This window comes from Anas platyrhynchos, chromosome 2, assembly GCF_047663525.1.
Source record: "Anas platyrhynchos isolate ZD024472 breed Pekin duck chromosome 2, IASCAAS_PekinDuck_T2T, whole genome shotgun sequence".
In the NCBI taxonomy this organism is placed as follows: Eukaryota; Metazoa; Chordata; class Aves; order Anseriformes; family Anatidae; genus Anas; species Anas platyrhynchos.
The window spans coordinates 86,583,337-86,609,469 of record NC_092588.1 but is presented as its reverse complement, the minus strand read 5'-3'; the positions used below and the strand labels follow the sequence as shown (position 1 = coordinate 86,609,469).

The following is a 26,133-nucleotide window of genomic DNA, read 5'->3' as shown; positions in this document are numbered from 1 at the left end:
TGAAAGAAAATGTGTAACATTCTCATGGGAACATAAATTTGAAGAGGCCATCATTTTGCACACTGTATCCAGGTCTCTAGTCTTAAATGCAATCATGATTGCAACTGCTTTCATAAAGATAAGCATGATTTACTTTGAAAGCTGCTTAGAATCATATTTGCCTTTTTTAAGGTATGACAGCAAAGCCTATAATTGATCTGATGACCAGATCTTCCTCTTCCTCTGTCAGTTACACCTGACAAATCAATAGTGCATAAGAAAAATTCATGATATTATTCTGTATGAGCCTTATCACATCGTGGTCCCAAGGTTTACTCTGTATCTCCATTTAACAGTCTTCTTCATGGCATCTATCTCTTTCCAGATAATGTTTTGATTCTCCTACATAGCTCTGTATCAGTAACAGGTTTATAGAATATTTCTTTTATTCCAAAATCATACATGAAAATATTAATCAGTCTAATATAAGTCTAGAATAATATGCCCTCATCACCTCACCTATTTTAAAAGCTCGTCTATCAGTGCAAACCATTATCTCGATTTATAAAGGTCCCTCCCCAGCCTAAATTTTCTGTACAAATCCTATCAATTTTCAGCACGCCAAGTACTTGGTATTTTACTAAGATTGGCCTAACAAAATAGTTGTGTGTGTTTTTTTTTTTCTTTATGTTAACAGTATCTTAAACAAAAATCCTCCAGTTGCTATTTTTAGTTCAAATGATATTGTTCATATTTGAAAGCCCTTGCTACCAGGCATCTGTGATTTCAGGAGCTACTAGTTTCCTTGGATATTTTGCATATTCTAAAAAATGATTTTCAAGATTCCCAACTTGCATGCAAACTGAAGGCAAAATGAATAAATTCCTTTTCCATGCCTTATCCCTATTAATTATATTTCTTCACCCCTCTTATTCAACCTCTTTATCCAATTTCATTGATGATAATAAGAAATTTTATGCTGAAAGACGGCATGCAGGGGGAGAAAAGCTTCATCTGTTGTAGGTCTTGCAGTAAACCTATATGTACACTTTCTGTTACTTTAATGCAAATTTAAAACACAAATTATGTAGATAACATTACACATTATAAACTAGAATTCAGTTGGCCAGCCTACAACTGCATCAGGATGAATCTTACACCCGACACTCGCTTACTCACTATGTAATTCAACATATAAATGCAGGGCTTGTTGGTCCTACAGACTCCTGATGAATTGTAACAAGTAGTATATACCTCCTGCCTCTCATTATAGGAAAGGCACAGAGAAATCTCCTTTTGGAATAGCACTTTTCCACCCTGCCCTTTATGTGGAATGAATACATTGTTGAACCTAGACTGTATTTATTATATTTCCTGAAGTAAAACTGAATCTTACTCTAAAGTAGCCTGGAAAAGCCTTTGGGGCTTACATACTTAAGCATTATGTATTTGAGGTTCTACAGAATCTGATATGAGCACCAGCTGCGTTCACTCCATGTTCAGTTGAACTCAGAAGAAATGCTGTTATACTTTAACAACTTCATCCTGTTTCCTTTTATTAATATTTCTGCTTATAGTAAACAGAGAAGGTATACATAGGGAACAGGCAAGCTCACTGTGCATATATAAAGCAATCTGAGTGATGTTAACCTTAAAAAGGAGGTGACGTATAAGGAGATACTTGGTTTTCCTCTATCTGTGCCACATTTCAGTATTTCAGGGAATGGAAAAATAAAAACAAAAAGGCAATAACCTTACCTTTCCTACATACTGAGGATCTGGTCCCATGTGTTCTTCTAAAACAAAGAACTGATTCCATACCCATCCACGCTTGGGACGATGATGCACTTCCGTTTCACCTTCTATGTGTTTGGTTTGATTTCTAGTCACCTTGATGGAGCCATGGTGAGCAGCTCCATAACACCTCTGCACAAAACAGAGACAAAACAGGACTGGGCAGATACAAGATGTACTTGTAATTCTCATTGTAGGATAAGGTTCCTGGTCAAAGTTTTCTTTCTCTTGTCTTTTTCAGCTGTAATCCTTTAATAAGTTCCCGAGATGGAAGGTGAAGCCTCGTTCAGAAATACAGTCCAAAATGGGTTTTTCTGCTTGTTCATGATTTAGCTGCCCGTTGGGGTAAGCTCAAACTATATTTACATTATGAAAAGCTGACTGGAAAAATTGGTATTTCTTCTGAGGTCTTCACAATAGAGCTCCACAGCCGACCATTTTCTATCTAATAGGGAAAGAAAAGAAAGCCACTTACTCATCACTAAAACCAGCAATTTTCAGCTTTTTGACCTTAGAATATATTCACAGCTGTACTAGCCAGTCTCTCAAAGACTCCCATTGTAACTAAAATTTCTTTTCATCCCTTTCTGTAAAAATGTTTTCTGATTGTTTTTATTAAAATAGTAAAAATTGGATGATCCATGATGGTTCTATCGGCTCTTAACTGCAAATCATTGATCTGGTTTGGCAATAAAATGAAATCACTGCCAGGGTGTCATTAGACATATAGCAATTGCTAGTTCATTTTAGATGAGTTCTTGATCTTACTTATACTGCACAGAGATCCAGCATGGTGAAAAATACCAAGGCTATGACGGCTTTCAAAGAAAAGTGTCCAAAATGGGCTCTGAGGATTCTGAGTCAGTATGAGAGCATACTAGCAGGGACAAAATGTGCATTTTCACCCCCCTGTTCTTTACTTAAACTCCAACAAATATCATACTAGAATTTCTCAAAGTTATTCTATATAGACAGAAAATTCAGATACTGATTTTTAGATTTATAAAAACATCTACGTTCCCAGTGACAATATTTTTTCAACTTCAAAAGGAAAATATGGCCTTTTTATGCTACAACAGTAACACATGAAAATGTACATGGAAGTTGACATAGCACAAAGTATTTTTTTAACCTCAGAGTTATCCTGAACAAATGTTTTGATCACATATATAAATATATCAAGTATCGATCAATTAGGAGACTCTAAACATACAAATAAATATAAAAAAAAATAGAATTGCCTTCTAACATTGATTTTGTTTAGGTACCATAAAGACATTACAAATTAGTGAACATAAACACAATAAATTCATGAACAGAAACACGAAGAAGCAAGAAAGTTTCTCATCAGAATAACAGAAGAGTATTTCAAGAGTGTGTTGTACATCAGAAATACCCATTAAGGACATACTTTCTACTGCTGTTATCCGGTTTAGGACAGTGTGTTATGCTGAAGTAAAGGAATACCACCAGTCTCCTGTGTCCAGGGAGGAATTTAAAAAGAAACTCTGTATGGTATTTTCCACTGAAGAATGGATTTTTTTTAGCATTACGTTTTACCCTGCTTTCTATTTCTATATCAAAGGAATCTCCCCTCAAACTCTACAAAACCACTGATCTCTTAGAAGTCTCACATCCAATCTCTGTACAGATTCATATGACCCAATGCATTATTACCTTCTTTAAGTACAAATGTGAAGCAATAGGAATTTTTCAGAGCTAAATGTTCTATGAAGTCATACCAGGGAGAGAAACCAGACATTCTGAGCCATATTTGTTTCTAACCATATCTTCTTCCTTGGTTTCCTTGCTCTTCTGCGTTCTTTCCTTATTCTTGCTAGAAACCATTTTGAAACCGCTAGAAACAGTTTTGCCTTGAGGCATACAATTGCCTCCTAAAAATTCCTCTATTTACAGATAAGCTACTTAAATAGATAAGTCATTATTATATTTCAGAGGTGCATTAAAAATAAGCAGTACCTTACAAAATGGTAAGGCTGCAATTTTATCCATTCCAGTATTATTTTTCTTCCCTATGTTTCCATCTTGGGAAATGTCTAGGAGCAGTTCATAAGACTATAAGCAGTGCATAATAAGTTAAAAAATTGGATATAAGGTGAATTGAGATTCCTAAGAATGGCACATTTAAAATTTATTTGAAATCATTACTACTGAACTTTCCTTTATAAAAATTGTGGGGATGGTGGTGTTGGAAAACTCATATCTTATAAAAGAGTAAATATAAACAAAAGCATTAGATATCCACAAATCAAGATTTACTATACAGAACTTTGTTTCTCACCTCTCTCAGAAGTCATCCACAGAGCAAATTCAAAAATACCATGATGGATTCTGTAAACCATGTTATTTACACAGCCTGGCTCATGTATTAATTACAACAAATAACAGAAATACAAAGGGCTTCCTCATCTCAAAAGTGTCTGCTCTTCTTAGGATTAATATAAAGTAGAAGAAATTGAATTTACATTGTGCCAGAACCGCTATGTAATTTAATTCAGTTCAGAGATTACCTGTTACACAATCCAACACATTTTATTTTATTTTTTTTTATTATTATGCTTATTTTCTAAATAAATTTAAGACAGAGATAGAGAGATGACAATGGAGTCTATTTCCTGTTATAATCATGCTTAGAAATCCAGGGTTCAACAATACTGTGAAGTCTGGAGAATAGTTTCCACATGATGAGCTTGACAATTAAAAAAGGAAGGATATTTAGTGAAGAACTTTGAAGTGTTTTTGCTCTTATAATCTATTTTAAAACCAAATCCAAATTAATGCTCAGTATAAAGGTCCTCATTCTTACTTACTAAGCACACGTTTTCAAAAGGTCTACTGGAAACATTCATTTTTTTTAAATCCTGGCCCCCACAAAAAAATAATAGAAGAAGAATCTCTTCCATGAAGACAACAAAAGTCTACAGGGAGTAAGTACAGATGGAAAGACCTAGAATGGTAAACAAAGAGACAGGAAAGCAAAGAACAGACAAACCTGAACTGTGAGCAACTGAAGTAGGACTGAACTTTCTGAAATGCCTTTAATTGTTGCCTTACGTTAATATACTGAGATGTTGACTGCTCAGTGCTCTCACCTGCAGCTTCAAATGAAGTGTCCTGCTTTATGGGTTTTGTTATAATGATGCAGGCAGCTACAGAGTAGACTTGTGTTATTGATGTCTCCTGGGAGCCCTGATGAAAATGAGTTGTGTATCTCAAGAGACTGTCAGAGAAAGTTAAAATTAAAATAAATAATTAAATAAGATGAGGTGGGAAAGTCCTACCAGTAATGCTGGAAATCATTACAGCAGAGTAGTTACTGCTTAGCGAGGCAGCAAGCCTCTATAATGAACTCCCAGGAAACCAGTATAAGCACAGCAATGCAAAATGCACCACCACAAGAGAGACATCGTTAACAGCGGAGACTTGTCCTGAATCTCAGTGTCTCTCATCTCCTCTAACCAAATTGACCACAGATTTGAATTCATATGAATGATTCATTTTTGCAGATGCGCATTCGACGCAGCTGCACACCTTTTATTTTAAATCTCTCAGGAACCCTTTTCAGTCCAATTGCGATGGAGCTACAATTAGTTATAGAACTTGCAATAAATTGCATTTCTCATTTGCTTTCTGAATTCCAGTTCCACACTCCGCCCTCTAGACTTCCACCAAATCAGAAAATTCCAATGTTATCAAAATCTGACCAACTTCAATATCATTACTTAGGGATAAATAATCAGACATGAAAATATTTCCTCCTTTCTGCACTTCCTGTGCTTAGTCTATTGCCAATGTTACATTCTTCAGCACTGCAGAAATAACACTGTATTGAACAATGCCTTCTGCACATGCTGGTATGACAGAACTAGTGTCCAAACTGTTTTGGAGAGTATTTAAAAACTTTATTACACATTGTTATCTTGACCCTTTGTTGTATTTATGTTGCAGTTATATATATGAGCATAAAACCTGGAAAAAAAAATGTTCTTAAAGTAGTTTAATAGCAATTTCAATAACTACAAATGTTTAGACATTGTAGCTCTACATTGTCACTTCTTTTAGAAATGGGAAGCTGAACTACTTTTTCACTGTGATAGCATACAGACGTTCTTTTTTATCCGTGAGATAACTGCATGAGATATTGAATTCCCAAATAATTGTTAAATTTATGTGCAAAGATATATTGGTTCTGAAAGCTAATCTTTATCAGCCTGAAATTGTATCAGTTTCATGAAGAACCAGGGAAGAGCCTCATCTCTTTAAGCCAACAGCACCAGCTCATGGGTGTGCAGTGTCAAAGGTGCAATTTCTTGTACCTTTTTCACTCTTACACAGTCTTTTGGTAAAGACCACTTCTAACAATCAAAACACGGGAATTGTTTTGATTAAGCTATGACTGAGAAGTGCTAAGCCAAAACCTGCTAAGCTATAACTGACTTTATTTCATTTAATAAATTATTTTACATAAAATCCCTTTTGCAAAATAAATAGAAATAGACGCAAAATAAAGCTACCATGGAATACAGGTATTTTTTCTTTCACGTAAGGAAACAGAAATCCTGTTGTGGGATTTCCACAACAGGATTGTGTGTTTTCCACAGGTGTGGAGAAAAAAAAAAAAAGTGAGAAAATTAAAAAAAGGATCCAAGAAAGACAAGCAATCAGACATTATAAAAAGATAAGTAACAGAAGAAATTTAAGAGTAAGATAAAACAAAGCCACTGAAAATTTCACTTAGAAAAATAAATCAAGATAAAGAAGCAAATTGGAAAGTTCAAGTGGAAACAGCTGCAGCTGTGAAAGCTTCTATGTGAAGTTATCAGAGATGATTTTCCTCTCAGACCTGAAACTGTATATAAAAAAAAGAAAACAAGCAGTATGATTCCTGTGGAATGTAAGAAATCCAGTTTATACAGTTTAACAGAAAGTCAGTTAAGGAAAACAGTAACTGAAAATACAAATCACAAAATAAAATTCAACACCAAATATATGGATCAGTGAATTGGTATGCCAAGACTGTCAAGAGACAAAACTCAGTATTTATTTCCCTATGCTCTTTTACTTTTTGTACCAGAAAAGCTTTTTAACTTCCACATTCTCCTGCACACCTCAGAAACCAAGTCAATTGATGAGACATTTTGTTCAGAAAATAAAAAGGCAATATAAAGCAATGTAACAATATAAAATAATATAGCAATATAAGGACAACTCCATAAGCTTAATGATTGCAGGTTGTTATGTGGTGTAATCACACCACACAATAAATTGTGAGATTCTTAGGTTCAATTTAAAACCAGAGAAACACATTAGGCAAAATTAATTATTTAGATGAGTACAACACTCTTGCTATCAGTGGCCAAATAAAAGCCAAGGAAAGGAAAAGAAATGCCCTCCTTTTTTGTTTTTTCTCCCTCCTTACCTCCTACCCCTCAAAAGAAAAGGAACAGTCATACTAAAAGCTGTAAAACAAAACAATAACAAAACAACAGCTGTATCCTGGGATTAATTGATTAATTGCTTAATACCAGGAATTAATAAATTACTCTTACTCTTGATTTTTTAAAGTTACCAGTAGTATTATTTTGTTTCAGAGTTAGCATTAAAATATTTTAAATTCATCAAAGTATCCCAGATGGTGATGTGTGATGAATTTTTAAATAGCATTCTGACTGACAGACACCCATCAAACAATTCCTATGTATCAGACTCCGTTCTTCCTGCTTGCTCAGACACCCCCAGAGACAATGTCAGAAGCCTCAATTAAATTTCCAGTTTATATCACAGATTTCTTCTAAATTCTCATAATCCAGGCAACTTTTAAAATCTAAGAATATCTATATTTCTCTCTCCAGTTCTTCCTCCATTCAAGGTAGGTATTCCCCAATATAGTCCCCAATATTCCTTTTACCTTCTTTTACTACCTACTTCATTAGTCTTATTACTAGATTCTTCTTATTAAACTTTCTTGATTTATTGACTCTGTAATATCTTAGTAGTTTCTAAATCAAGGGAACCAATATACTATTAATATTCAATAAATGCGATCTTAGATTTGAAATAATTTAGATTTCAGAGGTCTAACTGAAACAGGTTGTGGTTTTGTTCTTATTTCCATCATATGTTTGATTTTAGACAGTTCATACCTAGGACATATACAGTACAAGTATGGACTCGTCTTTATTTCTAGCACAACTGATTGGTCTGATCTTTTCCTTTGTAAATGTACTTTATCATACTAACTACATATTGAGACTGAAAAGGAAAATGATAAAGGCCAGAGAAAACTTCTCATCCAGCGTTAACACACTGACATTTCCAGCTTTCCTTTAAAGTTCTGACTGTTTTGTGAAGATGGAATAAAGAAATTCGAAACATTGATTTAAAATTCTGGCTGCAGCCCTAACTATTAGCCATCACTGTTTCAAACTGAGTTTTAAATTAAATATTGTCTTCATTTTTCCTTGGCTTTCACTCCCAGTTTTAAATTAGTTCAGAGTCCATACTCCCTGTTAGCTTAACAGGCCTTAATAAAGTTACCTCACTGGCTAGAACAGGTGGCATAATTTTATCTATCTGGGTCATAAAGCAGAATAGGCGTGGTATGAATAAAAGCTTTTGTGGTTATTCATAGAAATCACCACACATTCCTTACAGAAAGAAGTATGTGAACTAGAATTCTGATTTTGTTATGCAAAAAGTTGGAAGTAAAGCCTAACAGCCAAACAATAATTAAAACAGAACAAAAATGCTGAGCTAGCACAAGCAACTCCATGCAGAGCTACTTCCTACTAACACCTCTGTTAAACTGCATTAATCATGTTATACATAGATGGGCTTCCCCAGAGGACAAAACCCCACTTGTGCTACCTAACAACAGCATGAGGATGAATCGAGAATATGGAAAGCAGAAACAGTCTTAGGAGATGTACAGTCAAAAGAGCTATTAAAAAGGTTTTAATGTTGCTTATGGCATTAGAAATTCCTGAATAATAATTGGGATGACACTTTATTAAAATAATAATAATAATTCAAGACTGTCTTATACCAAGGCATTAAAATAGCAGCTTTAGTTCCAGTTTTATAGACAGCAATATATACTTGTGATCAAAGTACACTCTTCTCATATTGTGTGTAGCTAAACACCAAATACAAGCTTCAGTTAATTCCTGAATGGATAGCATCAACTGAGGCACTGATTATAAAGAGTAAAACTATGGCATATTATAACTGGGCAACTAATCCAGTCCCATTATATGGCAAAGGAAACGGCTTCCACACGGCCCCAAAAAAGGATTCTAGGTTCCATAAGGCCCAATGTGATACATACACACAAAAATGCTTTTTGAAGAGGAACTGTATCTCTTTTAACAAGAAAACAAGAAAAAGAAACACTACACAAATGAACACAAAAGGGTTTAGTGTATAGTCCTTTCATTTTTACTCTGCCACAATCAAAATTCATTTTTACTTATAAACCACCCAACAATCCATAACAGCGCAAGAAATCCATTAGAGCCAGCATGGGATTCAAGTTTTATTATCATAACAGGATTTTTTAAAGTGTGTCCAATTGACATTTTGATTAGATGATGCACAAGATGAGCTGATCTCTATGCTGCCTTTAACAATTAATAGCTACAGTGAGTGGTAGCTGTAGAATGATTTTAAAGATTCATTCATTTTTGAAAATACACTGAAAAAGGTTATTAAAAGGCATTTTGTATGACTGGGCACAGGAAAACATTATACAGTACAAACCAATGGATTTGTTACCCTGTTGAGCAAATGCTTTTTATGAAAGAGTAAAAATGGGTAGAGAAACATACATGTATCATCTTTCCTGAACAAAGGAATATATGCAAACTTTGCAAACAAAACAGGAACAGAACTTAGCTTGCAAACAGTATTGCATATAGACAGGCAATTATTAACTATGATGAATAGTTAGTGGAAATTTGACATTAAAACATGATTAAGAGATTCAAAGCCTGTCCTCAATTGTCATACAACACTTTTATATATATAATAAGCAGGCACTCAGAAACTTCAAGATAACAGTGCTCTGCCACAATCAAAGACTGTAGAAATTTTGTTTCCAACTATATACAGAGAGCAACTGGAAAACCGCAACACAGTAACAACACAATTAGTCAGATAAAATCCAGCCACTGTTTCTATAAGCTATAATTGCAGACAAAGTCATGCTAGCCATTACCTGCTGTGAAAGGAACAACTGTTAAACAAAGAAAGATGAATCATGTATCTGACTCTGACTCACGCCTTTCTCTTTGCCTCAACCAGAGACAATTCCACCTACATTTATATCTAGATTCCATATTTCTAGCCAAGGACAGTACAGATATGTAAGACAGCACAAAGATACTTTTATGCTCCAAAAGCAGAAGAGCCTTTTCTTATTTTCTGTTTCCCTTCCCAAAGAACTTGATAAGAAAATAAAGATGTCATTGATTTATTGAGTCATTCCTCCCATTTATAAAGGTCAGATCAACCAGTCAGGGAGGAAAGCACATACACGAGACTCTGATGAGCAATTACCCACAGGAAAAACTTGCAACTGACTTCTTGTGCATAGTCCACAGTACATAATTTGTACTAACAAATTATTTCTCAAAAATGAATAGCGGGAGCTTCTCTGGGAAGTATAACATCCCAAATGAATGGTAAAATAAGCAAAAAACAAACAAACAAAAACAAACAAACAAACAAAAAAAAAGGGAAAGGTGGTCCAATGTAGACAGCAAAAGCTGAAGAAAGAATTGAAGACATTTACCTCCCATCCTTTGCTACTACTTCGGCATTCTGTGCTTGAAATTCTTAAAATCATGTAAATAATTCATTATAATTTTGTTATCAAAATGTTAGAGTATTTCAAATGCAATGTATTTATGTTTCTTAGATTATAATAGTGATAAATATGTTACTGGTTACTTAAACCCATACCTCAGTGTCTTAGAGAAAAATATTAAATGACCTATCCTTCTAAATAAATCTTACTGCATATGCTTGAAGTTTGAAAATATTCCTTTTCCAGTATGCCAAGAGGGGTGACTGTTCTGTGAGAAAGCATGCCTAAAATGTGATATATTTTAATAGAAAAAATAACTAAAATATATTTTTACTGGCTGATTTTTCCCTTTTACATCAAAACATAAATTGCCACCACTGTTTCTGAAATAATCTACATATTTTTGGTAAATAACAAGACAGGAAAAAAAACAGAACTTTTGTTCCATTTTTTAAATTTAGCAACATTATTGAAATAATGAAGGAAAATAAAACTGAGTCAAGGCAAATGAGCCACTTCTATTTAACAGACACAAAATAGTTTGTTTAAATTGAATATTGTTTGTATATTTACAATCAACTAACTTTCAAAGCAAAGGTCATTTTCTTATAAAAACATTTAAATGGCATAAGTAACTAAACTTGAGCCTTCATATAAACAGTTGTATGTAACCTTCTATAAGCAATTTTGCTTTCACAAAATGAAATGTTGCAATTAAATAACTTCCTGACTGAAAATTCCCAATATGCTCTTCATTTAATGCATGCTACTTGCAGATTTTTTCCTTGGTTAGTAATTATGCTGAACTTGTATTTCCAACTGTTCATCACATTTATGACCAACTTAGCCCATTTTTCTTATGCTGGACTCAAATGACAAAACTCGGATTCCCCCTAGGCAAACTGCAAAATTCCCATTAAGTTAACGGAGACAAACTTTCACTTTAAGTTCAGTAGCACTCAGCATCAGCTGCATTCTTTGGTTACACAAGAGAGTATCTTGTGTACTTTTGATTTTTTTTACCTATATTAGTGTATTTTAAGTTATAAACATTATAAGGCACAGAAGCCTACAGTAAATATATAAAGAACCCCTTAATTACAGCAATACATGAAAGGAAGAATTTATGAGTGGCTGACAAAATATTTCAATTTTCAGTATATCTTGCTATTTTGTATAAATAATAAAGATTTGGAGAAACCAGCATTAAGAGGTTGCCCAACTTTTGACAGATAACACCATCTACATGGCCCAGTTACTGGCAAAATAATCAAAAATGCCAAGATCATCCTTCTTGTTCCCTGCAAAGAAGAAATAGTAACCTGAATTCTATTTAAAGTTTGATTTTTTGAGTACCACACAAAACCAGAGCAAATCACTACTGGCTTCATTGAAAGTGCCATGAAGTCTTTACCAATCTTACAATATCCTGACATCACATGTTTAATCAAACAAAACTGAAGTCAGGAAGAACCTTTGGGCATCACCTGATCTAACCTGTGGCTCAGATCAGGGTCAGCTTCTGGGTTGGACATGACTGCTTAGCTGCAGGAAAGCTTGTGGAAAAGAGGAACATGTACTGGCCTGGGGTTAAGCTAGCTGAACAGAAGACCAGAGACCACTGGATATGGCAAAACTAGCTGGGCACATGAAATGATAACAATATAAGAAGTTACAGACAGAGCCACAAGGGATGGCTGGATCCCACAGAGAGGAAGGCAGCTGAACTCTACACACTATTCAAGAAGAGTATGGGGCCCTTTTGGAGAGTAACACCTTGCAAGGTCCACACTGCCTAGGTAACCATCTTCATTCTGCTTTCTAAAATTGAGACTATCTAGGAAACACTATCAGAAATACTGAACTTGAGTGCAATTCAAATAAATTATAATAATAATGAAGAATTATGGAAGTCAAAAAAGAACAAATAAAAGAAAATCCTCCTCAGAAGTAAAGCATTGAGGGACAAGAGAGCAAAGAGCAGCCCTGCAGAAAGGGATCTGGGGGTTCTGGCTGACAACAAGTTGAACATGAGCCAGTACTGTGCCCTGGTAGCCAAAATAGCCAGTCGTGCCCTGGGGTGCATCAGCACAGCACAACTAGCCATTTGAGGGAAGGGATTGTCCCACTCTGCTCTGGTGTGGCCTCACCTCGAGCACTTTGCACAGTTTCAGGTGAGACAGTATAAAAAGGACCTGACACTATTACAGAGCATCCAAAGCAGGGCTACAGAGATGGTGAAGGGTCTAGAGGGGAAGATGTATGAGGAGCAGCCGAGGCCCCTTGGTTTGTTCAGCCCAGAGCAGAGCAGGCTGAGGGGAGGCCTCATGGCGGCCTGCCATGAGGGCAGCGGAGGGGCAGGCGCTGAGCTCTGCTCTCTGGGGACAGCGACAGGACCCGAGGAGCTGGAACAGAGGAGATTCAGGCTGGCTCTTAGGGAAAGGCTCTTCATCAAGAGAGTGGTGGGGCACTGGAACAGATTCCCCAGAGCAGTGGCCATGGCACCAAACCTACTGAGGTTCAAGAAGTGTTTGAACAATGCTCTCAGACGTAGGGTTTCATTTTTTGGTGATTCTGAGTGGAGCCAGGAGTTGGACTTGATGATCTTTGTTGGTCCCTTCCAGATCAGGAATATAATATAATATAATTCTGTGATTCTATGATTCTATCAGACAGAAAAAACAACACTGTAGAAAAAAAAGTAATTTCAAAAGAAAGCTCTGTTAAGCAGTCATTGGCAATTCTGGGATTTTCTTGTGCAGATATAGTAATAAAGTAAAGAGAAAGAAAAGCTAGGGGAATATCCATGTATGTCAAGTCTAAATTTAGAGTCTGTATTTAAAAACATGTCTTTTCACATCACACTGTAACTGAGATGTCTTTTTGTCACTGATTTCTCCCGTGACATTACTTCTACAAACCATCCTATAATCACTTTCAGCCACAAAGCATTACTGCAAGTATGTTGATTTCTTCCCATCTTCCTAAAAATGTTTTCCTTTTACACCGTATAACTGGATTGTTCTCTGGTAGAACTGATCCTTTCATTATGAGCAGCTTTCCCTACTGTCTTAAAAAGTACATAATGCGCATTTCTTTTATTGTTATTATTCTTATCTTCCCGTCTTTTCTCACTCTTCCAGCTCAGCCAGTATTAAACCATCATGTTTCTCGATTTATCACCTCCATCATTAAATGTATTCAGTTCCATTTCAGACTTACTTATAAATACTGAATTCCACAATTGGCATGTCACAGCTTTCTCATAGATATCTATAGTAAAATAATTATCTGTTAAATACAAACATTATAACTCAGCAACTCATTTTGCAAAGCATTCAAAAGTCAGAATCAATATACAAAACAATCACATAAATTGCAAAGGCAGCTTTGCCCTGATGGATGAAAGAAGGGGATACAGATAAAAGTGCATATGCTGAATACATAAATGTCTGCCTAAAAGTAATAAATAAATAAATAAATAAATAACTGTAATTTGGAACTTTCTATGTACAATTACTGTTTCAAATACAGAAATATTTTTGTTACCTACTTTTGTTATCTTGGCAAGAAAATAATCTCTAATAATCAGAAAAACACCGAATGTTTTCCAGAAGGCTGTCTCACCAGATGAGCAAATGCAAACCCACAAGTCAGATTTATTATTTTTTTTCTTTGAAAGAATTTAGAGTTACATTTGTAGCAGTAAGTATTTTTACTGCCACTTTGTAGTAGAAATGAACATAAGCATCAAATACTTCAACTTTTCATTCTAGGTTGAAGGTTGACCAGCAGAACGGACTTTTGCTGATTGCCTTATTTTTCTTATGTTGGATAATTCCCCAAGCCCAGATAACTAAATTTTCTATCATGGAGCAATAAGAAAATCCAGTCGTTTGTATTTTATAAGAAACAACTTCTGTATAGTAGTTTAGTCAATATAGTGTAGTCATGGCAGATACTGAAAATTTCCAGAATATCCCAAGAAAACATTTTCTTAAGTTTTCTGACTTGTTGTATTGAAAATTCAGAAAGAAACGCTGTACTAAATTTCAGGTGAAATCCAAATAGAAGAATTAAAAGAAAAATATCTCAGCATGAATTTTGAAAAGATATATAGAAATGACTGAAGTACTGTGCATGATTTAACTGAAGTTAAATACATTATGAAAACACTACTAGTCTTAAGATAAATTCAGGTTTTATACAGCAGACAATTTTCATGTACTCATTTCCAATAAGCTTTAAATCTCCAAATATATTAATCCTACTGAATTGCCATAGGCTTTCTGTATGTAACTTCACTATATTCTTTTGAAAATTTTAGCTTCCATTCTTGTCCAACCAACTTTCCAGGAACAGATAAGCAGGTAGGTAAGTTGAGATTTAATGTCAGTCATAACACCAACAAATCCTCAGGAACAGAATGGGGAGGAGAAACAAGGTTAATCAGCAGAATCACGTCTTAGGTTCTGATTGTGCAAACAAAAAAAGGCCTACTTAACTGTAAGCCTGTTAATGAAAAGCTCATTGACATTAATGGGATTAATTGTTTGCTTAGAACTCAGCTTAAAACTGAACTTTTTAAAGATCAGGTCACTGGCATTTCAGTGGGGGACCTAGAGAACAGATACCATAGACAAATAACATTACATATTGAAAAGCACCAGGAAAATTTAAGAATGTAACATTCAGTTTCAAAACATGTTTTTCTTCCATTAACACATGAATAATAGTCTAACAGCAAGTGAAACACTCTAAGCTCACTTTCATATTGGTCACAAATAAGAGACATCGCATGTAACTCTAGGTTTTCTAGTATGAGTTGAAGGTCTTCCAGAAATCACTCACAGTATGCTTAACAGTTTTAAGTTTAAAGCAGAAAAAGTTTTATATTGGATTCTTTGCACCCAGTGCAAACCACAACTTACATGCTTTCTGTACATAACTTACATACTCAACCTACAACTTACATACTTTCTGGAGCTCAGCTTTGTTTCTGTAAGTGAGCAGGATAAGAGTTTAGCATGATCCCCTGATTTAATAATCATCTGGCATCATTAAAAGAGCACCACAGTCAGGGCTGAACACCCAGAAACATTACCTTCTCATTTCAAGAAGCAGTGCATTTTACAGGAAAGATCAGTGTCCCAAAAAAATCTCAGTCTCATTTTGAGCCTTATAGTAACATTGCTTACAACTACGCTATACCCAGAGTACCCTGTTCAAGCAAGTGGTGAAAAGGGGTAGACCGAGGTCCCTAAATGCAACATGTAAACTCTCTGTGGGTGGAGGAGAACAAGTTGTAATAAACTATATCCCACTTATGAAAGGACTCATTCAACAGAATTAGAAAAATAACATTATTTAATGAGAAATACAACAATGAAAAAGATAACTTTAGAAGGATAACAGCTTACAAAAATGTTAATGAGGCCTGGAATATCTACTATGAAAACAGTCAAACAAACAAACAAACAAAAAAATGTATTTATTATATTATCTCTAGCCAGTCAATCAAGTGCTTTGTGTTTTTACTATAAAGAAAATAACTCACCATGATTAGAGCTTAAAAACCTAATAAAAGTTCGTGATCTTTGTCTGATGCAGATGGAAGAGTTTTAAGGCAGCTTCAGGCCTATTTTATCTTGATAGAGATATCGTTTGTACTACAGGCTGAAGTAACTGATCAAACATGAGACTGAAGAACACAGGCTTGCCATGAGCATCTATAACACCCAAGCAATGACTGATGGAATAGGAGCTAGTATAGCAACGATGCTCCATCCCACACTTCACCTTAGCCTGGAGAAACAACAGTGAAATATTTTTGGGTACTCTCTCAAAGTGTTAGAACAAAACCTTTTTTTTTTTCCCCTAAACATCATCATGCATTTTACTGTAATTTTAAAATATGAATATTAGTTTCCTTTTTAAAATCTGGATTGTGATGTGCAGAGATTTCTGAAATTATACATTTCTTGAGACTCAGCAGACTCTGTAAGAGACACTTATGCTAGATTTAAGCAACACTAACTTGTGTTTAACACTTGTGTGTGCCCTTTGCAGGATGGTGAAGGGCTCTTATGTGATTATTGCAATAACAAAGATTTCTGATGCAATGAAAGGTAAACAGACACATGAAAATATACATATACATATACACATACCAATGTAAGTATCCAGTAAAGAATGACACATTCGGTGCTTAGTGCATAGCTAATGACAATAAATATGAAGATTCTGTAAGAAATCAGAGTTCAGAATTAGATTACACTTTAAACATTGCTTTTGGATAGCACCTGTGAAAAGGATTCAAATGAGAATTATTCATTTAACTGTAGTTAACTCCTACAACTGTTTTCATAAGTTAATTGTGTTTGTCAGTACAGAATCCAAGCTTTCACCTAATAAAAGGTATGTTGCTTGGTTATCTTTGAGATCTTACCTTTCAAAAATCTAAATTTCTATTTACTATACAAACGTGCAATAAAGAGTTGAATAGGGTGTAAAAAAGAGAAAAAAGGAAAAATGTGAATAGGAACTCAAGATGTTTCTAACTTAGCTGCTTCCTCGATGCTTATATTTTCAGGAGTTTTTCAGTCTGTAAATGGAGAATACATACAAGAGCAGTTACTTCTTGTAAACAGCATCTCTCCAGCTCTGACAGCAAAGCACTCAGTTTGGGCTGCACAACATATCCAAGAAACCAGAAATGGATGCCCGTACTGTGCTCAGAACTATGCTGATATGCACATAAGCTCATTTTCTCAAACCTCATTTAAATATATCTGCACTATACCATTAATGTTGCCAATCAGTGACATCTTCCTCTGACAAAAAGCTCGTGAACAGACCAATGTATTATTAAATGACAGAGTTTGATTCTGTTTGTTTTTTTTTGCAGGTACATGTATTGAACAAATGCCTGAGAAATCTGGCCTGCTGTGAGGATACAAGAGTTTTAATGCATGAACAAGGGCATTTGCTAGGTAAATTTCCTATTTTAAATTTCTTGGTTATTAAAGGATGGACATATACTACATATAACAGGAACTAAAGATATGTATGGATAGTAAACCACTCAAATATGCAATCTGCATATTCTACCAAAAGCAGAAATTCATTTACTTTAGGTATTAGATAAACATGCAGATGTAAAGCACTGATCCATCTCAGCAATGTTAAGTCCACAACACTGTCCAGACGTACTTACTTATAGCATACATCTTATTTGTTTTTGGTGTGCCTTTTGCATTTTTTGTCATACACATGTGAGGGAAAACTAATCCACTTCTGTCAACTGTATATTTTGCTCCCCCTCTCCCCCCCCCCCCCAAAAAAAAAAGCTGTACAGAAAAAATATAATTTTTTTTTGTTTGTTTTTCTCTTTTCATCCCTTACCCTTCACTATTTTTATTTGGACTGTAATTATTCAGAATCATACATTTTTTTATATAATTGGGTTATATACTCTTATTATAAACAAGTAATTCTTCTAAACAAAGGGAAATATCTAGATTTCTGTGTTTCTGAAAGCCACTTGCTACTGGATATATATCTTCTACTGATAACAAAGATATAAAAAAAAAACAAAAACACTTCATAGGCATGGTCAGATCCAATAATTTAGAATAGGAAAGTTGTAGACATATGCAGCTCCATCTCATCTACTATTGTTGCTTTAAAAATAGTATAATGAAGGTAACATGCACCACAGACCACACTTTTTTATTTATTTTTTACTGCATTTTCACCAGGGAGATAGGAAATGGCACTCCTGAGGAGCTGATTACATACAGTAGCATTGAGACAGCCCAGAAGGCATCGATCCTTTGATATGCACCAAAATAAATGATGGCAAGCAAACATTTTATGAGACAGTTGTACCTCTATCTATTTCTACACACAAATACAAAATCTCGTGTGTCAAAAATGTTTGTACCAGACTAACATCAACCACCAACTACACACAATCACAACAGTTCATTTATCAGTATTTCTTAAATAAACACAGACAACTGTGTACTAGTGATGTCAATATAGTCCCACTTTGCACAAATATACAAACGATCAGAACGAGCATTCATCTTCTCTCTCTTTTTTTTTTTTTTTCCTCAGTGATTTAACACTCCCAGAAACCATGAACCTTCTCATAGACAATGCCCTGAACGGCCAATGTCAAGTTAATCTTGCTTTATCTTTGACACAAGCTCACTCAAATGTGTTGTGGTTCTGTTCTGATTTTTTTTTTCTAAAAATACATGAGAAAATATCCTAGAGACTCGTAACACAGGGACTCCCTCCCATTTCTTCTGTTAAAATCTTTAACAAGATAATAATTCCTGTCAAATATGTAGAAAAATTATTAGGCAGCAACTCTTATGATCCTGCAGGACTAGACGGGATTTGTACTGGTAACCTAAAATCAGAATCTCTATTTCTGACTATAAGGTCATTGGCTATCTTACTGCCCCTAAAATTCAGCCAAAGGGTTTAGAAGTAGTATCTTCTTTATCTTTCTTTCCAATATTGTATTAAAAGCTTCATTTTCACTTCTATTGTTCTTACAGTTCAACAGCTTCTGTCTACCACACACCAGATTGCATAGATTTCTAATACTTTAATGCAACTATATCCACATGGCAACTTGTTTTCAGGTAATTTCTCAAGCAGTACAGCTACCAGCCACAGAAGATGGCCAACATTATTACAGTCATTCATAAAATATGTAATATTTATTCCAAAAATCTCATGGTCCATTATCAGCCTATAACCCTTGCAATTTGTGTGATGTATCATTTCCCACTCTTCCTCTGTTCCTTCCTTGCTTTCTATTACTGCAGTATTCATTATTCAGCAGTTCAAGTTAACTTCCACCCAAAGCCCAAGGAGGTGGTGGGCAGGAGATGTGCAGTACCTCAGAGACACAGGTATTGATTCTAAGTTGGAGAGATGGAGGAAGGTTGTGGGTAGACAAGACAAATGATTTCCTCCAACAGTTCAGTTATTGAAATATGCAGTCCACTTCCTCTGGTTTTCTTCTCATTCCCTGACATCTTGTTTCAATCTAGCCCATTTAAGGAACAAAAAAAAAAACACCTTCAGCTTTTTGGCTGAGTTAGTCTTTCTCTGGTTAGTGTGCTGAACTGGCTATCCGAGGGTATGAATAAGCATTAGACATGGTGTCTCAAAGGAGAGAGGAAGACAGCTGGGAGGTGTGCATCTGGTAGCAATGAGCAAACAGATTGGCATCCTGGTTACAGCCTTCTACCCTCCCACCCTTCCCCCCCAAAAAAAGAAAAAAAATAAAGACACACTACACTAAAATGCAACACTTCCCAAGCCTGCTGTTTGATTCTCTAAATGTCCCAAGATTGTGTTCAAAAAGCTGCAGAGAACATCTTGTCCCACAGTCAAGGAGATCTTACTGTATTTGCCTTACTTGTGCTTACTTATTAACAATTGGGCATTAAAACATATTAAAGCAATGTCCATAATTCCTAAGCTAATGTAACTCCTACAGCCTAATATTATGAGCTTCTGTCTCAGCTGCTTTCATACTTCCAATTCTAAAAAAAAGCAAAAATTCACTCTTTCACCAATTCATTAATTTACTGATGTAGTGAGGGTTTTAAAAATACAGTTTTAAAAATACAGATTTCTTGTTGCAGAGTTTAAAGATTTTTCTTATGATTGTGCTCAAAAACAGCTTAAGTGCTTAATACCATTGCAAATCTAAACCTTTCTGAGTCAAAGCTACTCTCATATTAGTGTTCCAGTTTAATTGCTCACATCCCGTTTTTAAATCTACCCTGTAAGATTTGTTATTATATATTGCTTTCTTCTGCAGTGATATTTTCTCTTGGAGAAAAACACAAAGCAGTTAACACCTGCATTTTGAAAAAGGAATTTTAATCTGGCATGATGAGAAAAAAAAAAAAAAGCATTTAAATTAACAGAAAAACATGCTGCAAATAAAGCTGTAAATAAAGTCATTTAGAGTACAAAGTACAAAACAGAGTGGCATTTTAGTAGCATGCAAGTGCAGCTGACAGGCATATATTTATTCAATTAGTTCCTAGTTTCCAAGGGCAGAGTTGTATGTACACATTCAAACTGCTTCCTCTAATTTTAGCAACTTTTTATATTGAATATTTAAAACCACTTAGTATCCAAATCAATTTAACAGAATGCCACTTAATGTAATCCTCAATTTTAGTTTTCAATAATTTACTCTGTGCACCTCAATACCGTTTATGACTGCATGTTTATGACCTGATCCCTAAATAAAGATCTCTTAGCCTTTTTTAAAATATTTCAGTTTCAAAATAATTTGACTTATGTGTGTACAAATAGCAGCGAATGAAACAACAGCATCATTTTATATGCTTCTCAGTATTATAAAAGTTTCATACCAATCTATCTGTGTATCCTACTTACTTCTGCAGCTAAAATAGCAGGTAAAACAGGCACTTACTGTTCAGTGGTTACAGGGCACTTCTCCACTCCTTTTCCAAACAACTTGCCAAATCAAACCTACTGCCTCTTTAGCTGCTGCCAAGCAAAAACAAACAAACAAAAACTACATCAGATTTCAAGAAACCGTGGGAGATGGTATTTTACTAAAAATATATTCATATTCAGGGTGAACCATGAATATTTCAACAGTGATTTAATTTTTTTCTAATGTGTTCTCCACTGGTCTGCTGTAGTAAAGGATTGGCTAAAGTTTGTGCCTAAGTCCATATTAGTATTACTCTCCTTTTTTTCATTTGCAAGTCCAAATATGTTTCATGCTCAGTATGAAATTAAACTTCTTTGAGTAGTCTTTTGATCTTTTTTTATTTTTTTATTTTTAGTATAGAATCTGGAAATTTCCACTGAAGAAAATGCAGTTGAAAAAAGACATGTATAAGAAACTTCTATTTTCCAAAGTACAGGATAGCAGCTGATTACTTAACATTCCCCAAAGGTATCAGTATCAGTAAGCAATGCAGTGCTAACACCAGCCATTCAACAGAGTTATTAATAATTACAATTCTAGCACAAATCAAATGTGCTAGAATTATTCCTATAAAAGTAGCACAAACAATCATCTAAAATTTACAGCAAGCCTTGTTTACAAGACATGAGATAACATCTTAGAAAAATTAAGTTTAAACAGTCATTTCAGACCCTGTATGTTAGGGATGTCACCGTGTTAAACTCAGTTCTTTTTCTTGAAGGATGTAAAGCTCTTCATGACTGAAAAGTGAAATAAGAACCATCTGCTTTGAAAAAGTGGTCAGTAAGCACTTGATTTTAAGTGCCCACCACCATTTACTATGTTTCTGCCTACCCACTGCAGTAAGTGGCAATGGGAGAGACTACACGAAGACCCCTGCCATGTTGCATATGCCCACTCCCTACACGTGGCTAGGAGACAGCCCCTGCACTGCATGGGTGGAAATACATTAAAAATAGTTGTGAAGATTAATGTTCTCTGAATGAAAATAGCTGTTATCTCTGTCCCACAAGTAGAAAAACAAGGTGTGCTAAGTGTCACAGGATAAAACATACTGAAAATACAGGTTGGGTGAAATGAGGTCTCAAACACATCTACCTACTCTGCTTCTCCCAATGGGAGAAGCACACATGAACTGCTAATGAATTTACAGCCCTGCAGCACCTTCAGGTCAGGAGACCATCAGGCAACAGCAGGGATAGGGGTCAGAGGCCCTTGCCAACCCCCAGGCGGTAAAGGCAGGCACAAAGTGGCAGGAGGAGCCTGAGACGAAGCATTGACCATCATTGGGATGAATGTTGTTCCACAAGTGCGAGGGTATCATAATCCACCCCCCAGCGTACCCCCTGCCCCTGCTGCCCAAGGACTGCTCCCAGCCAACACAGACATTGAAACCCATGCTAGCGGGTGAAGCAGTCCTCCTCTTGTGGATTCCACGTGGCCACCAATCCCTAGTTCCCCATGACATCGATCAACTTGCACAAGTAATGTAAGACGTCTGTAGGAGAATGAGGAATCTTTTCTTCCAGTACCCCAATCTTAGACACCAACTTCTTTCCCAAAGGTCTTTTTTTTCACAGGAAAAAAAAAATAAAAATAATAATAATAAAAAAAATCTTAGCGCTATTTTTAAACTTACCAACACTAATATTGAAATTTTATCAAGCAAATCTGATTTAAACTATTTCTTAAGCTGTAATATTTTGAAATTCGTATTACTTATAGTCTTGTGCTGCAGGAAATCTCCAGTTAGCACTAAAGATCCCATAATACAAACGTGTTCACTTTCTGAAGAAAAAATACTGGATCAAGTGTTTAATCTCACTTCCTCACATATTTCAATTTAGTTTCATCTTTCTAATCTGCGGAATGATACCTGCCAGCACACCTGCTGAGCTAAGCATTTCTGGGTGCACACATCTCCTGTAGGAAGAAAACAGAAGGAATCAGGAGAGTGGGGAGGGAGCACAAGCCAGGACACCAGTGTGATGGCTCAGCTCCTCTGGTTCTGGGGCTAACACATTAGAAATAAAATATTACCACTACAAACCTCACAGAAGACAGCCAGGAAGAAAGGTCAGGGAGTAGACAGGACAGAACACTCTTCTACCCTCTTTTTTAGAGCTCATGGAGAGATAAAGGGAAGGAGATTGCAACCACCAACAGAAAAGCTGAAGAGGCACAAAAAGAGCATGGCACCAGCAAGTGTAAGATGCTGTAGGGAGTCCTCTCTTCCACAGAAACATCAAACAGATGCATCAAATTCTTCCTTTCCTCACTTTCCCCTCCAGATGATTTCACGTAAACTCTTGAACACAGTATGCATTTATATTTTCTTATGTGAAAAGTATGGAAATACGCAAGGTGACATAAAAGGGCTGGAGTTAGTTATAAATTACGCTGCTAATAATTGAAACATCGTTTTAAAAGACGTTAGATTTAGTTTACTTTTCCTTTGCATCTTGCAAAAATAATTGTGCCAGTGATTTTTCATCTAAAGATGCAAAATAAAGGGAAATGAATATATCTGAAAATATTTATTGGAATAATGATTTCAAATAACTTTCAGGGCATGAAAAATTATTTTTGTCCTTTCTGTATTGCAGTATAATCACCAAAAGCCATAGTCATATATAGAAATCAGTGTTATAAAAACATTAAAAAACAGTTTATTAACAATGTTCTCATTTTATTTCTTCTTGAATTATAGGTGGGATTGATGTTATAAAGACCTATTTTATTATGGGCATCCCACGGAGAATCTAGAAGAACCACAGCTGATGTATTGCTATGTAAATTTTGTAGTGCAGGTTTCTAAATTTCCTCAAACCTATAACTGGAAGCAATACAGTTACAGCAACTAAAGCAGTGGTATTACTCACACATATTCAACAGTGTTTGGTATTTTATTGAACAAAATCTTCTTACAGGAAAATGTTTGGCTGCAAGTATCATTGGGGACAGTTCAGATCACTGTGGGAGTGACTGCTTAAACTGAGGAAACAGTTTGCTTAGAAAGCAGTCAGGGAAAAAAAAAAAAAAGTTATTAAGAAATTGAGGAGACAAGTAGCATATGGAGCATTAAGAAGTAAGGCCAGCTCAATGGATTTAGGAACCCCGGATATACTGGCTGAATATTAGCACATCATGTGACAAAGCACTTTGGTATTTTTTTCTTTTTTTTCCTGTCACTAAATGATGAAAAGAGGGGGTATTGTGGTTTAACCTGGCCGGCACCTAAACACCACACAGCTGTTCACTCACCCTCCCCCCTCCCTCTCTGGGATGGGGGAGAGAAATGGGAAAGTGAAGCCTGTGGGTTGAGATAAAGACAGTTTATTAAGACAGGAAAATAATAAATAATAAATAATAAATAATAAATAATAAATAATAAATAATAAATAATAAATAAATGTATGGAACAAGTGATGCACAATGCAACTGCTCACCACCCGCTGACCAATGCACAGCCTATCACTGAGGAGCCGGCCCCCCTACTCCAGCTAGCCACCCCTATATGGTGTTCAGCATGACATCAAATGGTATGGAATACCCCTTTGGCTAGTTTGAGTCAGCTGTCCTGGGTCTGTCCCCTCCCAGCTCCTGCTGCACCCTCAGCCTGCCGTTTGGCAGGACAGAGTGAGAAGCTGAAACATCCTTCGCTTGGCGTAAGCACTGCTCTGCAACAATTAAAACATCAGCATGTTATCAGCACTCTTCTTATCCTAATTCAAAACATAGCACCCTACCAGCTACTAGGAGGAAAATTAACTCTGTCCTAACTGAAACCAGGACAGGAGGCTAAAGAGTCTACCAAAATCAGCACTGGGCTCTTAACAATCTGTAGTGGCTGGACCTCATTTACCTGGATGCCTGCTGCCTTCTACATTCCAAATACTGTTGTGCATCTTTTGCATTAAAGGGGCATGAATGAATAGTTTTTAAACGTCTTTAAAATCAGTAACCTGCTCTCCCTTCAGCAGTTCAGTACAATGTACAATGAGGTGCATTTGGAAATTCGTTTTTAACTGATCTAGCTTAGTAAAAAATGTCAAAAACAGAAAGAATGCATTTATTTTCTTAAGCTCTAGTAAAATAAACCATGACACATTCTATCAGAGTTATTGAAACTACAACCATGTAAATCAAATGCAGGAACCTTCAACTACTCACAGTTACAGCGAGAGATACGAGTTCATAACTTTATGAACATTAGGTTAATTCCTGCATGTTTTCTATGTTGAGGTCTGGGATTTACCTATTCTCTCTGAGATGAAAACATGCTCCACAGTTTCTAGTAGACACTACAGTAACACCAAATGTAGTATGTCTATTTATTCTATTAATCCTTTAGTATATAACACTAATACTATAATACTAATAATACCATTGCTTATTCCTATCAGCTCTCAAGTTTACCTTCCTCATCCTGCATCCTTTCTTCATTCTGTAAGAGTTTTATTGATATTATTATAATTAAGAGTAGACAGAGATGGCTTAGCTCTACCAATGTCAAATTTATTCTCAGCCAGAAATAAACAGCCTGTTAAGTGATTTCAGAAGTCAATTACTTTGCTTCAAACCATCAATGTATAGTATCCCTCGGAAACTGCTGAATGCTCTGGATTCCTGCAAATGTCCTTCATAAATGCCACAAATTTAGATAATCCTTAATGAATAACATAGTATGAACTAACCATCTGCTTTACATTGCTATTGATACTTTCCCTTTTTTTTTTTTTTCTGTGGAAAATTACAGTACAACATCACACACCCAATTATAGTGCACATAATAATCATCCCTGCTGACAGAATGACCCTAGAGAATACTCTGGAAATCTGAAAAAATTACAAAATGCAGGCATAGTAAAAATAATAATAATAATTTAAACAAAACAAACAAAAAGAATATACTTTGATTAACAGAAGTGTTTCCTTTACTTGCTAAGGAAAGACTACTTATATATTCATCAGTCCTGACTGTGAATGGTGAGAGGGAACCTTTAAAAAACAAGTTATGGAAATC

General features: G+C 35.4%; 1 protein-coding gene across 8 annotated transcripts in view; it reads right to left on the bottom strand.

Moving 5' to 3' along the window:
- CDH18 (cadherin 18) overlaps positions 1–26,133 on the bottom strand; it is a 557,694-nt gene that overhangs the window by 195,310 nt on the left and 336,251 nt on the right. For 6 of the 8 annotated variants that reach the window (XM_038175177.2, XM_038175183.2, XM_038175184.2 and 3 more), the window contains 2 exons: positions 21,081–21,157; positions 1,738–2,218 (listed from right to left, as the gene is read on the bottom strand). In XM_038175177.2, coding sequence (XP_038031105.1) covers positions 1,738–1,965 — 228 coding nt within the window. In that variant the 5' untranslated portion in view covers positions 1,966–2,218; positions 21,081–21,157. The remainder of the gene's footprint in view (positions 1–1,737; positions 2,219–21,080; positions 21,158–26,133) is intronic. The other 2 variants (XM_072035016.1, XM_038175182.2) reach the window with 1 other exon arrangement.